Below are 16,367 nucleotides of genomic sequence, written 5' to 3'. Positions count from 1 at the left end.
AAATGTCGCTTACGCCGCCGCCGATTAAAAATGCATCGGCGCACACCTCTACTTTTACTAACACATGGCGTAACGTGTACTGGAAAAAATTATTCCTGTTTCTTTAATCAGCACGCCACAGTATGGCCGATGCAAATTAGGCGTCGCTTCCGAGCGGCTGAATATCACAAAAGAAACAAAAAGATTTAATTAACAAAAGATACGAATAAAGGAAATTCAAAGTATCAATTGTTTTATAATTCACCTATTTAAATTCTATCCAAATTCAATCATAACCTTACTTTCTTCGTTACTTGGCTTACTCACTGTTTTATATACTCAAACACACACGGTTCCACATTTCCTATGCGGTGGCCTAACTGAACGCAGTGATTAAATATCGCCCGTACAACCCTGTGTAGCGAAAACTTAAGCTACAACCGAAAATTTAAACACGCGAAACTTTCAATTTATCCTCGTCGTCACTGTAACTTTGGACAACTTCTCAATAAAGGAAAGAAACACTTCTTTACACCTTCACGATCAACACCAAAGAGAGCGATCTACTTTATTTCACTTTGCCTTATATCTTTCTACAGTCAACATTTGACAGTTATCATTACGATGGGGTTCGGATGTAACGCCCACCCTACTTATGAACTACCGATACACTGTAAAGTATTCTGTTAGAAATATCATACCTCTTACAAAGATCAGTTTATCCATTGCTGAGAAACACGAATGAAAGTTTGCCACATACATACACACTAGACCTATCCACATTTTGAAAAAGTTTTGAAATATACATGGGTCAACCCAGATTTTTGTCCTAGGTGTGAATATAAAAACTTTCACCAAAAATGACTTAAATTGGACATGATTTAGAGGTGTCTCCAATCAAAAATTGTGTTTTTGCTATGTTTCTATTGGAGGATCACCAAGAAAAAAAAATACTACTAATTTTCCTTGGTTTTGATATACTTTTCTGTATGAAAATCCAGTCTGACAAATTTTCTATTGCGATTAGTAACCTGTTAAAGCATGTTAAGATATGTCTAAGCAACAACCTTTGATGATTTGTGGACATGTGGGGCCTATTAAATCGGATTGTTAGTGATCTTTCTATGGAAACATAGCAAAAACACGATTTTTGATTGGTGACACCTCTAAACCATGTCCAAATTAAGTCATTTTTGGTGAAAGTTTTTAAATTCACACCTAGAACAAAAATCTGAGCTGACCCATGTATATTTCAAAACCTTTTCAAAATGAGGAGATGTCTAATACACACAGACATTATCCTTAATCGTCGAGCTGAGATGATTCGAAGGATACCAATAAAAAAAAGTCTTGAATTCTATATATTCCATTTATAAGAAATGTCAAAAATATGTAGTCTTAGTCACCCTGTTTGTATGAGCTATTTAATATCAGTAAATTAAACAATCTAGTTCGAATAAACACATTTTCAATGAACCTCATCGAGGTCATTAAGCTCAGAGAATTTCCATCAAAACCGGGTTGATTTCCCCACCCAATGTGGCTCTTACTTTGTCACTAAATGACACTCTGCCAGGCCTTCAAGCTGTGGCCTTGTTTTCCGGAGTGACAAGAATTTCACCACAAGTCACTGTCAGAAATTGCATTTTCCTACATCCGACATCATGCAAAAATAATCATGCTCCCTTTGGCGATGCATTCCAGCTCTCTCAGGCTTCCTATTCGCCTCACAAGTATTGGATAGACAATGCTGAATAAATCATTCCCTGAGCTTTGAGTAGTACGGGAAGGCTTACGATATGCGAGGTGGTCCTGGTTGGTTGGTTGGTTGCAACTATAGAATCCAACATACTATGTATGCCACAGCAAAATGCCTCGGCACAATGCAAGCAGCGGTCCCTGGAAGGTAGAACAATGTCTAATACTGTCACTCACATGTGCACATGTAAGATGCATGATCTGCCCAAGTTCTTCTAGTCTCTTTACAGTAATCTGATTGCTCTTGCACTTTGATCAACGATATGCATGAAAAATCAAGAGGGGATAGAAAACCGATGGTGTGTAGCGATGTTGGAGTAAAGTATCCGCCCCAACATCTCAGTGAAAAGAAAGCAGCTTTTACGATATTGAAGATACATTCAGCTGGCAGGCAAAAGAACGGTGCACTGTCTTTTTCTCAAGGAGTACCTAATCCCAAGGAGATCGTTTCACAAACCACCGCCCGGAATTGATACGATTCATTCGAATTCACTAGTCGTCTGAAACTATTGTTTGCTGTTTCCGTGAATATTCGATCTGTAATGCTTTTGCCAATGCTGATTCTACATCAGTCACTAATTTCCGAAATAACTATGCTCTTCCCAGAAACATCTTGATTGTGCTACGAAATATTGCTGATAACCTGAAACAACTACACAGTTTGGGATACACCCACGCGAAGCTGTTGGATAAAGTTTCCAAATAATTACACTAAAACTGTTCACTTTCAACACGTTTCTATCGTAGTTTATGTCCTCATCTATCTATCTATCTATCTATTCGTGTACCCAGCAAAACACCCGCCCACCGTATCTAAAGTTCAGCTGGGCGGAATGAACCGCAAGAACCTGACAACCCCATACGCTCGTCACATGGAGATGTAGGAAATAATAAAGAAGAGATAACACGTCGAGTGCATCTCCTCCAGCCGGTGGCCACTTCAGCCCAGTCAGTGGCGAGAGCCGGATCGAAAAGTACTGCCGCTGCACGCTACTATCCCAGTGCCTGTGCTGTGTCTGTAATCTTTTCCCCAGCTTTGGCCATTAACGTGCTCGCTGGCTCACATGTGACTGGCTTCCAGGGCGGCCGTCGCCGTCTGACCGAAACCGACCGAACCGAGTGGGATGAAGTGCTGCAGATAGCGTGCAGTGCCAGGGCATAAGATATGTGCTTATCTATACTTAAGCAGCGGTTAACTCTTCGGAAGAAAATTACACCGCACGTTTACCGATAGGTTCTAGTCCCATATCCGGAATCCTGAAGGCGGTGTGCACCAAATGTGCCCCTTTTGATTTTGCTTGAGGTTCAAAAAGGACAACTTGGCTGCAGGCAGTACCTTCCCGAGCAACTTGGAGGAAAACGTTCTTAATTGTTTAAATTCACATATAATAGTAATTTATGGCGCTTGTTCTGATATCGATAGAGAAGCTTAGCGGTACCTACTAGTGGTGTGGCAGCAGTTTCACAAGAACCACATATTGGTTTTATGTTTGCCGGGAATGAATTCCACACACATGTGGTTCGGTTCGTGGTAGTTTCAGGATAGTAGCAGTACTCCCATATGAGATGTTGCAGTTTGATCGTGTACATTCGTGGATGGTGTTGCTGCTGACCTTTTTTCGCTGTAATGCATTCGAAATGTTGTTTTTTAATGTGGATTTAGGCTATATGGTAGTGAAACTACTTAGAAATACGGAAATCGATCAATTCCAATGGGATGTTAGATACTCGACCGATCCGACAATGTAATTTAATTCGCTTCAATTATTGATTTGATTCTTAGAATTTTATTCCTTCAATACACTGTATGATATATGCAAATGTTGGATTGGTTGAAGGTGTTTGCGGATAGGATTAATAGGAAACATGTTATATTTGCAACTCAAATACATCTTTGCCGCAGTATCAAAGGGGTAATAGATAATAGTGGTTAGAGTCGTCTCGCCGCTCCATTGATCAGACGCGCAGAAAAGGAAAGAGCCAAATGCTCGCTACCGGGTAATCAAATAAATTTGTAAGGTACACTGGGGCAAATTTAACTAAGGGGTATGCAAACATGTTTATTGGAAGGTTTCTTTAGGTGTTTGGGGTCAATATGACACAAAATGAACTTTCAAAATGCGATAACTTTTCATGTGTTGCAACTAGAAGTTTGGAAGTTCTTAACTTTACTTCTTTCACAGAGAGCAACGATTTTCAATAGAGCCCAACATTTTCGGACATTCCTGAAGGTCTGTACATAAAAAGTTACGAATAAGGTGTTATCGGGTCATATTGACCCGGATTTCGATCTCAGTTCCAAAACACGTTTTCAGCCAAATCTATATGAACTTGTATCCAAATTGTTTGTTAGAGTCTCAATTTTCAGTTTCTAGTAAATATTACTCATACTCAGTTGCGTTTCGGCTTCGCCTCATCAGAAACCGACACTAACTTATTGTCGGAGTAGATTAGCGCAGGCTTGACGCAAATCCCTTAAAACTAAAACACACTTTGTGTTTCAATCGAACGACTGATCAAATCAAGGGTGAAATATAGCATAACGCTTTCGCATAGGCCTGCTAAGCCAAGACAAGTTTCGGCTTCACTGTGTCTCATCGGCATAAACAGAACTTCTGCTCGAACGGGACATCACGTTTGATCAGTCGTTCGATTGAAACACAAAGTGTGTTTTAGTTTTAAGGGGTTTGCGTCAAGCCGGCGCTAATATATACCGACAATAAGTTAGTGTCGGTTTCTGATGAGGCGAAGCCGAAACGCAATAAAAATATAGCATAAGAAAAAGTTTCTCTTACTTTGGAGTGAATTACAGAAATAAAAATATATTATGACTCTTTTTGCACTATAAATAGTACCGCCAACTTGCCCCGTGTGCGTTACCGCCAACTTACCCTAACCGCATATTTTATAAAAAAGGATTTAAAAAATTGCTTTTGGGTATGAATATCTATCGAAAAATGTAATCGTTCGGGGAATAGATTGAAAACCACCTTAAATAGCACAAAATGTTTAAAATTATGAAATATTACAAAGTATGCTTAAAAACACAATATCGCCCACAGCTTCTACAAAACATAATGTTTCGCAACAAAAACACATTGGATAATGCGTTTCACATTACTTGAGATACACAATGAGAGACAGCGCTATATGTCTAATAGAAACGTAGAAAAGGGGGTTCCGCCAACTTACCCCAACCGCTAACTAGCCCCGGGCTCCCCAACTAATAATAAACACAAGCAAAACAAAACTGAGAATGTAAATATTAGTTTTGTACATGATACGACCTATCTTGGATGTTCCGCATTACGATTCCGATGCCGATTCCGCTATAAAATAGCATTTCTCATAATACTAAACAATATATAAAATCCCATCTAAAGATATATTGATACTCTTATTCAAATAATGACCCTGATTTCTAAGTGAAAATCCTCTGGAAGATCCGTAATATCCGTAAAACTGGCTAATTCATGAATCTAGTTCTAGAATTTTGAAGTTTTTTCGAAAACATATGTTCACGTTGCATTGGCATAAATTCGTAGTTCCGATGAAAATGTTACCCTATTGAAAAAATAAAAATAAAAGAAGAGATGCATTTCCTTTTAATTTCACCAAGTACCTGGTGGAATTAAAAGGAAAAGCATCTCTTCTTTTATTTTTGCAGCATTCCACCAAGACGCTCTAAGAAAAACTATTTTGACCCTGTTGGTCATATAATGGCCATCCGGATAATCCAGAACATTCGCAGAACTGATCAATTCATAAAGTTGGTCTTAGAACTAGGTGCATTTGGTGTTTGAATTCTCATTTGAATGAGCTCGTACTTATGACATACACATGTTTCTTTGGCCTAAAACTGACCTTCCGGAAGATCTGGAACATCCATGGAACTGACCAATTCATGAGCCTGGTCATAGAGCTCTGAGTTTTTTTTCGAAAATATTGTTGGGAATATCATTCGCATGAATTTGTACTTGTGACTGAGATAGGGACCCTGTTGGTAACGTAGTGAACTTCCGGAAGATCCGGAACTAGAATTATTATTGCAAAGAAATTGTATGTGTGACCGGAACAAAAACCCTATTGGCTTCGAAGAAATTTTCCCGAATATCCGCAAAAAAAAAGCTTTAGGATTCAAAGACTAGATTCAAGAATTGACCAGTTACAAGGATGTTCCGGATAATTTTGTTTTGTTTTTGATCATTATTAGAATGTGTCTTAAAATGAAATCCGGGTCAATATGACCCGCTAACACTTTATTCGATACAGAAAGTTAACACCTAAAGAAGGTTAAGGGGGGTAAATTTAATTCGGTAATAAGATACATACAGAGAGTGTTACTATATTCATTCAGTTTGCGTATGGGTCATTCCACGCGAAGTGATCAAAAAAAGATGTACACTTGAAATTGACCTTCACGAATTTGAACCAAATTTGGAAAAATTGTTCATCTAGGGCCAATATATAAAAACCCAAATTTTTGTGCCCATTCAACCACCCCTCGGGCCACGGGAGCACTCCATTTTGACAACCTTTTGATCATATGTCCGGTTCTATGCACTCTAGAATTAAACCACAAGATGGTTTTTGAAGAAAATGTTCAAGATATTTAGAAAATAAATAATAATTTTTAGTGGCAGTGCTGCCAATAATTTGTTTTTTTAAGATAAATATTAAATGTTAATTTTTCTTTCAATGCATATATTTTATTTTGAAAAATCTCTTGCCATCGTGTTCCTCAGTCATTTTTATATATAAAACACTTATAACCTCAATATAATATGATCATATCCTGAGATACTCCGTCTTGAAAGAAAAACTCGCATTTTCTCATATAAAAATCCCTTTTTATTGGCCAAAATTGAGAAAATCTTCAAATGGCCATAAAAACCGATCCTGATCTGTTAGAAGCAAAACAAAAACGTAGTTTTTCATCTTTCCTCGTCTACTTCACGATAAATTATGTGTGAACTCAGAATACTCAAGTAGGTTTTTAATTGCTGTGCACTTGCGGTTTTATATGACAATTTTTTTTTTGCTTCAAAACAGAATATCTCAGGATTGGCTCAAATTATGTTAACATTATAAGTGTTATTTATGTAAAAATGTCTGAAGAACACATGGCATTAGAATTTTCAAAAATAAAATATATGTATTGAGAGCAAAATTAACTTTCAATATTTAACTGAAAAAAATCGCATAGTTTGCAGCACTGCTCCCAAAAGTAATATTTTTTCTAGATTCCTTGAACAATTTACTTCAAAAACCATCTAGTGGTTTGGTTCTAGAGTAAATAGAACCGGAGACACAATTGACACAAAAATTTGGGTTTTTATATATTGGCCCAAGATGAACAATTCCTCCAAATTTGGTTCAAATCCGTGAAGGTCGATTACACGTGCCTTGGCAATTTCGCGCGGAATGACCCATATATTAATACCATAATTGAACAATATTTTCTCAAATTATCGTTGCAAAATACTGAAAATTGAGTGCGTGACAGTGAATCTCCGGGGACGCCTAGGAAAAACTTTTTTTGTGGTGTACATCCTAACTGAAAATCGACTGGACCAATCGTTTCGAAATTTTGTAGTATTTTTCATAAACCAGGTAACAACGAAGGCTATTTGTTTTTTTAAATAACTATTTAATATTTTTGTAGCAATTTGAAGCCAAAAAACTGATTTTTGCTTGTGCGTTGTCCGTCTCTTAAAGGTTTTGGCATGTTTTTCCACTTTTGTGTGTGCGAGTTAACTATTATTCGACCAGCAGAGCAGTAGCAGTGTTTCGTTTTTCGTGAGCTGCCTGGATACCGTTATACAAGTACCACTATGATATTACATCCCCCATAGTTGTTTTTCTCTGATCAGGATTTGCCTAAAGGTGAGTTGGATATAAAAATAAAATAGACCCCCCGACTGAGATTGTGCCCACCCTCCACAACCGGCCCATTTGTAGTCTTGTTTCCGGGCCAAAGACAAAACATGTTTGAATCTATTGCAGATTTGTCGAGTTCTGACGAAACGATATTCGGCCGTGGCAGAACTATCCAAAATTCACCCCGACAAGCTTCGGGTTGTGGTAAATAATTTGAAGCAGGCAAATTACGCCACCGGTCTCTACCAATATCTGCACTAACTTGTCTACTGAAGAACGCGACTCTTATGAACCCCAGGCGGGAACATCTTCTGCGATGTCTAGAAGTAAAACGAAAAGAGCAAGCAGCTCCTGGTCTTAGAAAACTGAACAGAAAAGCAGCTCATAGCACTTCCTGGGACATTAAAAACCCCAAATGTTCTCCTAATAAAATTCTCTGATATTCTTGAACATTGTTGAGGCAGTTGACTGCAAAATGGCCTCTCTTTTCAGCGATTGTATCTTTCGATGGGTAATACATCGAACGAGGTCACAAATTTAATTACTATTCTAATGTGGAATTGCAGAAACCGTATTCCGAAATTCGTTTTTTTTTTGGATTTTAATAAATAAATAAATAAAATTTTAAACATTGCTTACTTCAGAAATAGACCTCAACTTTCGAAATTTTAATATTATTCGCCTGGATCGAGAAGACTCTAACGAAGAAGTACTTTTGGGGATCAAAAAGTACCATTCTTTCAATCTAATCGACCTTCCCTCGACTCAGGATTTAAAGTTGTCGCTTGCTAAACCAGAATTAAAGGCACCTTTGCATTGATTCCACCTACTTTGACCATAGATCCTCAGTTGGCCAACGACGGCTTGATATTGCGAAACTTCTTCCCCCACCGAGGCTATTTTTCGACGATTTTAACTCCCACGGTACGGCATGGGGTTGCTTTCGTAAGGATAATCGATCTATCTCCTTCCATGAGTTTTGTGACAACTTGAACATGACTATGTTGAACAAGATTGAAATGACATGGATTCAGGCTCCACCGGCGCACCCGAACGCCTTAGATTTGCACCTCTGCTCGACATCGCTGCAGTTAGATTGCAAGTGGAGGCCAGATCTCCACGGTAGTGACCATCTGCAATCGTAATTAAAATTGGTAATGGTTCAGGGCCACCGAATAAAATCAATGTTTCATATGACCATACACGAAATATTGATCGAGTCCACTCAAGAACATCCTCCCGAGGAAGAGTAGGAGATTTTAGCTAGCTTGATTTTCGACACCGCGAATAAAGCTCAAACGCGTATCAGACTCGAACTCTCGCGGACGATCTCCCAACCCATGATGGGACAAAGAGGGCTCAAACGTGTACGCGGACAAGGCCGCCGCGCATAAGACCTTCCGGGATCACTATTTATCCGCTAGCTATCGACAGTGCGCGATGTCGACAGTGCGCGAATGAAAAGTTTGATGAACGCCAAGAAATATAGTACTGGCGCCGGTTCGCTGGCAGACTAACGATAGAAATATCGACCAAAACTATTCGGGGCACGGCCCGGTACATTCGAAACCGAAACAGTACTAACGAGAGCGTGAAATGAAAATCGTTGAATATTCGATTTCGCTAAGAAGTTATATATGAATTCCGCCCCGAACAGAAAATCTCCCGCTCCGTGTCCCCTCAAGTTAGCGCGAACGAAACACTTTTTTCGGCGGAGGAGTTCTCACTTACTCTCTCACCATGTAACAATAAAGCCCCAAGGCCAGACAGAATCAAATTCAACTTGCTGAAGAATTTGCTAGACTCTACCAAATGACGCTTGTTGAGCTTATATAATAAGTATTTTGAGGGTAACACTGTTCCACACGATTGGAGACAAGTTATAGCCATCGCCATCAAAAATCAAGAAAATCAACCTCCGATCACAACTCGTATCGACCAATTGCAATGCTCTCCTGTATCCGGAAACTGTTCGAGAAAATGATTCTGTTCCCTCCCCACAATTGGGTCGAAACAAATGGCTTACTGTCAGATACACAATTTGGCTTTCGCAAAGGCAAAAAGACAAATGAGTGTTTTTCCTTGCTCTCAACTGAAATTCAAATGGCCTATGCTAGCAAAGAGCAGATGGTATCAGTGTTCCTAGATATTAAGGACACTTTTGATTTAGTTGCTATTAACATTCCTTCAAAGAAACTGCAACAGCGTGGTCTTTCATCGACTTCAAACAACTGTTAATTAAACTTCTTGACGGACAAGCATATGCATTTTTCGCATGATTTATCGACATTACGATTTAGCTACGTGGGCCTTCCCCAGGGCTCACGTTTAAACCACTTTTTATACAATTTCTACGTCAATGACATTGAAATTGTTTTGACTATTCCTGCATGTTGAGGCAACTTGCAGACGACTTTCTCCGTACAATAACCAAAACACGGGATGCTACTCAGGAGACCTGATCAGGCTGTACCGAACAACGATATTGTCGGTGATGGAGTACGGGAGTTTCTGTTTCCGCTCCGCTGTGAACATACATTTCATCAAACCGGAGCGAATTCAATATTGTTGTTTGCGCATTGCTTTGGGTTGCATGCACTCTACTCATACGATGAGTCTAGAAGTGCCGGTAGGTTTCCTTCCCCTGAAAAATCGATTTATGGATCTTTCGTATCGCTTGTTCATCCGATGTGATATCTTGAACACGTTAGTAATTGCAAATTTCTAGAGGTTTGTCGAGAACGATTCTCAAACCCGATTTGTGTCCTTGTAATTCGATTGCATAGCACAAAGTATCAATCCTTTGCCATATTATCCCAACCGTATCCCTCATGCTTCTGATTCAACTATTTTCTTCGACACATTCATGAAAATCGAGATTCGTGGAATCCCAGATTACATCCGTACGCAAGTGATCCCAAGCTTCTTTCATAGTAAATTACGTGAAGTCGATTGCAACAAAATGTTTTACACCGACGAGTCAAGTTTCAACGGTTCCACTGGCTTCGGTATATTCAATCAAAACCTCACCACCTCTTTAAAACTGCTACGGTTTACGTCGCAGAACCTGCTGCTATTCAGTGTAGCCTTGGGATTATTGATCCTTTGCCCACCGATCATTACTTTATTTTCTTGGATAGGAGCAATAGAAGCTCTCCGTCCGATGACACCTAGAAAGCATCCTTCATATTTTCTGGGGAAAATCTGGGAGCCCCTGCGTGCTTTGTCTGTAAGATCGTACAAGATTACCTTGGTTTGAGTTCCCTTGTATTGCTCCATCCCAGATAATGAAGAAGCGGACTCTTAGCTAAGGCGGGCGCTTTAGAAGGTGACATCTACTCAATCAATCAATCGCTCATCTCTATAAAACTTAATTTTAATCAGCTTTATCTATATGATAAAATTTCAATGATGTAACTAAAATTCGGCACTTTGATACAATAGAGTTCTATGCAAATCACTTCACACACACTAATTGGGGGGTTGTTTTCCTCCAGTTGTCATATATAAAACTGTTAGTCAATTTGTACGTTTGAAATAGCACGCCTAAAGTATTTATAATGGTGTTTCAATGCTCTATGTCGCTGTAAAACTTATCCCGAAGACGTACAATACCGGTAGATCAGGTTCCATCATGAAAATAATCCGACCGAAAAAGTATTTTCGATTTTTTTTCCTCCACCTTTGAGAGGTGAAGGAAAACAAATCGTTGAACACACTAATACAGGTACAGATTGTCACAGTGGCGTAGCCAGAAATTTGGTTTGGAGGGAGTTTTGATGAAAATCGCAAATTTTTTGAAAAAATGCTAAAATTTAATATGAGTTTGATAAATTATTGAAAACTCAAAAACATAAGTAGTCTAACAGATGTCATTCCAGTCTACAAACAAGAAGGATCAACATGGAACAGTTTTCAAACCTCTATAGATTATTTTCTTGTATAATATGCCAATGAAGTCAAAAATTGCGATCTTTTAAAGTGGGATAAATGATCTAAAAAATTTTCAACGTTCAAGATCACCTAATATAATAATCCTTGACTTTGAAGGTTTGACAACTTCGGGAAGTTATCAACATAAAACAGCGCCTGCTTTGATATAGAAATTTTAGTGATTAACTCTCATAGAGGTAATTATGGTGAATTAATTTTTAAAAAATATTAAGAGACATGGTGCCTTCAGCAAAGTTTTTGATAATGTCATTTCAAATAATTTTGTTGAAAATATGAAGGCTACATGAATTCAACATATAGTGATTTAAATGGACTGGGCCTGCTATATTTCTTCTTAGTGAAGAAAAATTTAGGTGAAAACTATTTTTTTCTGCGCTACGGATAAAATTGTTTGAAACAATCATTGCGAGTTGAGAACACAAAACCTATAACTAAATTATGGATGGATGGAACTGAAACTTGCGTTTCGACTTCATCTCATCAGAATCCGACACTAACTTGGTGGGCGGACTAAGCTAGCGCCGAATTGATGCTAGCTCCTGAAAATGGAATCACTCTTTGTGTTTTTGAGTCCTTTTAATATCTGGGAATTATTTGTTTTAAATCCAGTTCCCTTATTTTTTTGTAAGCTTCAAAGGCACCTTGAACGCAATGTGAATTTATTATTTAATTACCGCAGAAGAGATTTATCAAATACGGTAATTTCAGAATAGCTTGTTGTAAAGGTTTTCTACTACTATATTTCGATACTATGAATACGTGGGATATTTATGTCTTTGACAAAGTTGTTTGAAATAGCACTTTCGAAAACTTTGCTGGAGACATTAAGTCTCGACCCAAATTTGGTTGAAGAGTAATTCTTGTCTATAATTACTTCTAGGAGGATTAACTGTCAAAATTATTCTATCATCAGATGAACAGTTTTACGTTTTGAAATTCTTCAATGTTACTTAACATCGAAATTTGGCAGTTTCGAATGAATGTGATCGTGACCATTAAAAATTTATCGAGCATTAATTTTACTTTTCTTCATTAGTCAACCTCATAACTTGCAGTACTAGTACGTAGCACAAAAAATTTTAGTACGCCATTCATTGCATCCTGCTAAGAGGCTATTCATATAGTTGATAATACAACAAAAAACCAATGCTCATAAAACCGATCCTGACCTGCTAGAGACAAAATTACATCAGCTTTCAACTAGTTTCTGAAATGTTATTCTTGTTGTTAACCATATTGAATTGTTGTCTAAACTCTACACAATCTAAAAAAATACATTTTCAGCAAATGTTGAAATGTATGTATGTTTTCGATAAACAAGCTTATGTTTTATATGCAATCAACCTATTCAAATTTAGATTCCCATTCGAAAAATTGTCTCTAATCCATATTTTGAAGCATCTTTCCAAAAATGAGCTCATAATAATTCAGACAGTTATTTTATTTTACATTGAAGTAATTTGACAACTACGGGATTTTGGCTAAGAGATAAGTTACAAGATCCCCTTTCCACAATTTTCCAAAAGTTCTCATGACGCTTTAAACACAGTTCTCAATGAAGTGATCAGAGAATATTTTTCCAAAAATATTTTGTGGAATATTAAATTAAATTCGTCAGCATCAATTTTTTTTTCAATCCAATTAATTTTGGTTTGGGGGGGGGTTTAACCCCCAAACCCCCCCCCCCCTGGCTACGCCACTGGATTGTCAAGTACTCTATAGTTTTTATTTATCACGATCCACCTCCTTCAACAGGATGAAAAAAGAAAATTCTTAGCACCGCCAACTAGCCCCGGTCTCCCCTGCTCGTTACAGTCAATTAAAACTGCTCTAAACAGATTCTATACGTTCGCCTATTGTCTCGAACATGATGAACTTATCAACGATTTAGTCGCTTTGTTTGAGTAACAATAATTCACGTACTGTCCCAAAGTCGCATTATTAGATCTCTACGATAGGATTTATTGACAAAAAAATCACTGCGTCTGACTGTCTGGTTTGGATTTTCATCGTGATTCACCATTCTATAGAACTCGATCGACCTGACAGCTAATGATGAAGGCTTGTGCTGGTCTATTTGTGAAGATTTATTAGCACACACCACACGTGGCTGAACCAACCTGGATAGACACGTGGTGTAAAGATGAGGCCAATTGGAAAACGGAACGAACCGTTGGTAGACCAAAGGGGCCATGCACAAATTATGGTACACTTTCAGGGGTGCAACAGGGCTCAGAATATAATGAAGAATTTAAGGAATTGAATCCATTTTTGCTGATAAAAAATAATCACTTTTATAATAACAGAAAAACCCTCAACTTTTGAATATTTCCAAGCCATAAACCAGCATTACTGCTCTATTCAAACACATTTTGATATGTATCGTGTCTTTAATTGCTTCCACTTTCAATTTTGTCAAAAATCACAATTTTAAAGAATATTTTTCTTCAGTTATAACCTATCAACAATTTAAAACTAGTACAGTTATGTAGTAAAGCATTCCCATTTAAATCGAAAAGCGTATTACATTTTAGGTTCATAGGTTGAAGGGAGTAGTTTATTATGTAAAAAAATTAAGTCGATTTTGAATATTCGTAACTGATTGTGACATGCTAGGGAAGCATTTAGCGTGACATAATTTATGCAGGACCCCAAAGCAATGCACAATGTGACAGAAATATTGGACCATTAGTCGTGCATTAATGATTGTGCATATTGGATTCCGTCAGACAGCACGCCATTTTGACCGTTTATTTTGTGGTTTACCAGTATTTTGACGCAATACGCGACATAGGACTCATTTATCATAGTCGGTGGTAGCTAATAGCTTTCCCTGCTGTTGAATAATTATTTTATTACAGTGCGTACTCAGGGTCCGGCTTCAGCTCATATCGATATATGAATGTCACTGAATGTACCATGATAAATTATTCTTTCTATTCTTCAACATAAATCGATGACTTATAAAGATCGAAAATCATATGTACATATAATGGAAAATTAAAGCTATTAAATTGTATATGCTAGACACAACAATAAATTTTAGATTCATATGCATCGTTCCACAGCTCTTTCCACACCATCGTTCACTGTATAAATCATATCACAACAATTGAACTGAAACGGAATGCGATATTTTGCATTCTTTTTTCTCACATTCCAATACATTGAATTATTCATAGCTCTCTTCTACTGTATCGAATGATTACAAGGTTACAGTGTAATCCTCGCATTGCTGGAAAAATCGGCAGGGATGGTCCATTGATCCATTCTAACATCGCAAAAATATGATTTACAAATTGTGAGCATTTAAAGACTTCCATTAGGGACTATTATTTTCTATTTAACCTTGTTTAAAGTTGTTTATCACGGCGTCCTGCTTTGTCAGGTTATGGTCCATATTCTATATATTGAAATTCACCTTCACATACATTCCTGTCTGAACGTTGTGGAAAACTTTCTGACCACTAAAATATTCATCTCTTTTTCCGAACATGGAGGGAAATTGGTGTAAGTGAAAATGCTCATCCCGCTTTCCGGCATGATATCATCCGATGCAAACGGACGGCTAAAAAGTGCATTGTTAACGACAAGTAAACAGATTAAATATAAAATTCTATCCACTTTGCACCCAGGGCAATGAATATTTTAAACTCGCAGCACGTTCCGTTCCATTTCCGATGCTGCACCCGACCGTGTTGAAGTAGCTCCTTGTCTGATCTCAAACCAGAATGCGAAAGTATTTATAACAGGGCGATGGTGCTGGAAGAGTAATGGCGAAACGTTCCCACCAAAAGATAAACAAATCAAATCTCCTGTCATAGATTCTACATACCTAGCCGATTTCTTTTCACTGCATCTCACGTCTAACGTCCATTTTCTTTTGTTTCAGTGTTTATGGATGAACCTCGATTCGCACAGCCAATTCCAAACGTGACGGTAGCTGTTGGTAGGGATGCAAATCTTCCCTGCGTAGTAGAACATTTAGGTACTTACAAGGTAAGTAGCGAGTGCCATGCACGAACGGACGTTACTGTTCCAATTTAGTTCGAATTTAAATGGGCAAATATTATAAGTGTGATGTTTCAATCCAAATTATGGTTATATATAAACGCTCGAATAACTAAAAGTTTAACTGTGTAATATGTGTGCAATTTATCAGACTGTGTTCTATAATGTACAACTTCCATCCCGGGAATCTTGGGGCTCTCGCATTTCCCGGGAATGTATGTTTTCTCATTCCCGTGATTCGCGAATCCCGTGAAAAAATTTTGTTCAAAGAAATTCAGTGGGAAATATCTTGATCGGAAAACGTTTAAAGAGGGTAGTGTTTACCAGTAATACCTTTTGAACTGGTTCGCAGGGTAATGGGTTATATATCGTTGAACTCGATAAAATGTAGAATATTTTCATGTTTTTAGGTATACAGTTTTTCTTTATATTTTGAGTGTTGAGGTTTGGACCTTAGAATCAGTCGCTCTTTGTTTGGGTTAGAAAAATCTCCAACCCTTTGTGCGGGGTTGGAAATCGAACCCAGGTGAGCTGCGTACAAGGCAATAGAATTACCTACTACGCTATAGCCGCCCTGAGGTGTATAGTTTTTTTTTATAATTAATAAATTTATTTAGGCCCAAATGCGGTAGCTCGACGAGGCCGATTGTTTGTTTTTTTTACAATAAATAAAAAAACAGCTATGTAAAATTTTTGGTCACGTTCAGGCGCAGCTTTCTGCTGCGTGTTGAGATCCTTTTTCTAGGGGGCGAAATATTGCCAGTGTTGTCGATTGCAATTTGAGG

The 16,367-nt window shown here is 37.9% G+C and overlaps 1 protein-coding gene across 1 annotated transcript in view; it reads left to right on the top strand.

The window, feature by feature from the left end:
• LOC131693386 (lachesin) overlaps positions 1-16,367 on the top strand; it is a 370,087-nt gene that overhangs the window by 256,093 nt on the left and 97,627 nt on the right. Inside the window, exon 3 of the mRNA XM_058981155.1 lies at positions 15,464-15,570. Within this exon, the coding sequence (XP_058837138.1) occupies positions 15,464-15,570 (107 nt within the window). The remainder of the gene's footprint in view (positions 1-15,463; positions 15,571-16,367) is intronic.

This window comes from Topomyia yanbarensis, chromosome 3, assembly GCF_030247195.1.
Source record: "Topomyia yanbarensis strain Yona2022 chromosome 3, ASM3024719v1, whole genome shotgun sequence".
NCBI classification, from domain to species: Eukaryota; Metazoa; Arthropoda; class Insecta; order Diptera; family Culicidae; genus Topomyia; species Topomyia yanbarensis.
This window is presented reverse-complemented; position numbering and strand designations above follow the sequence as displayed.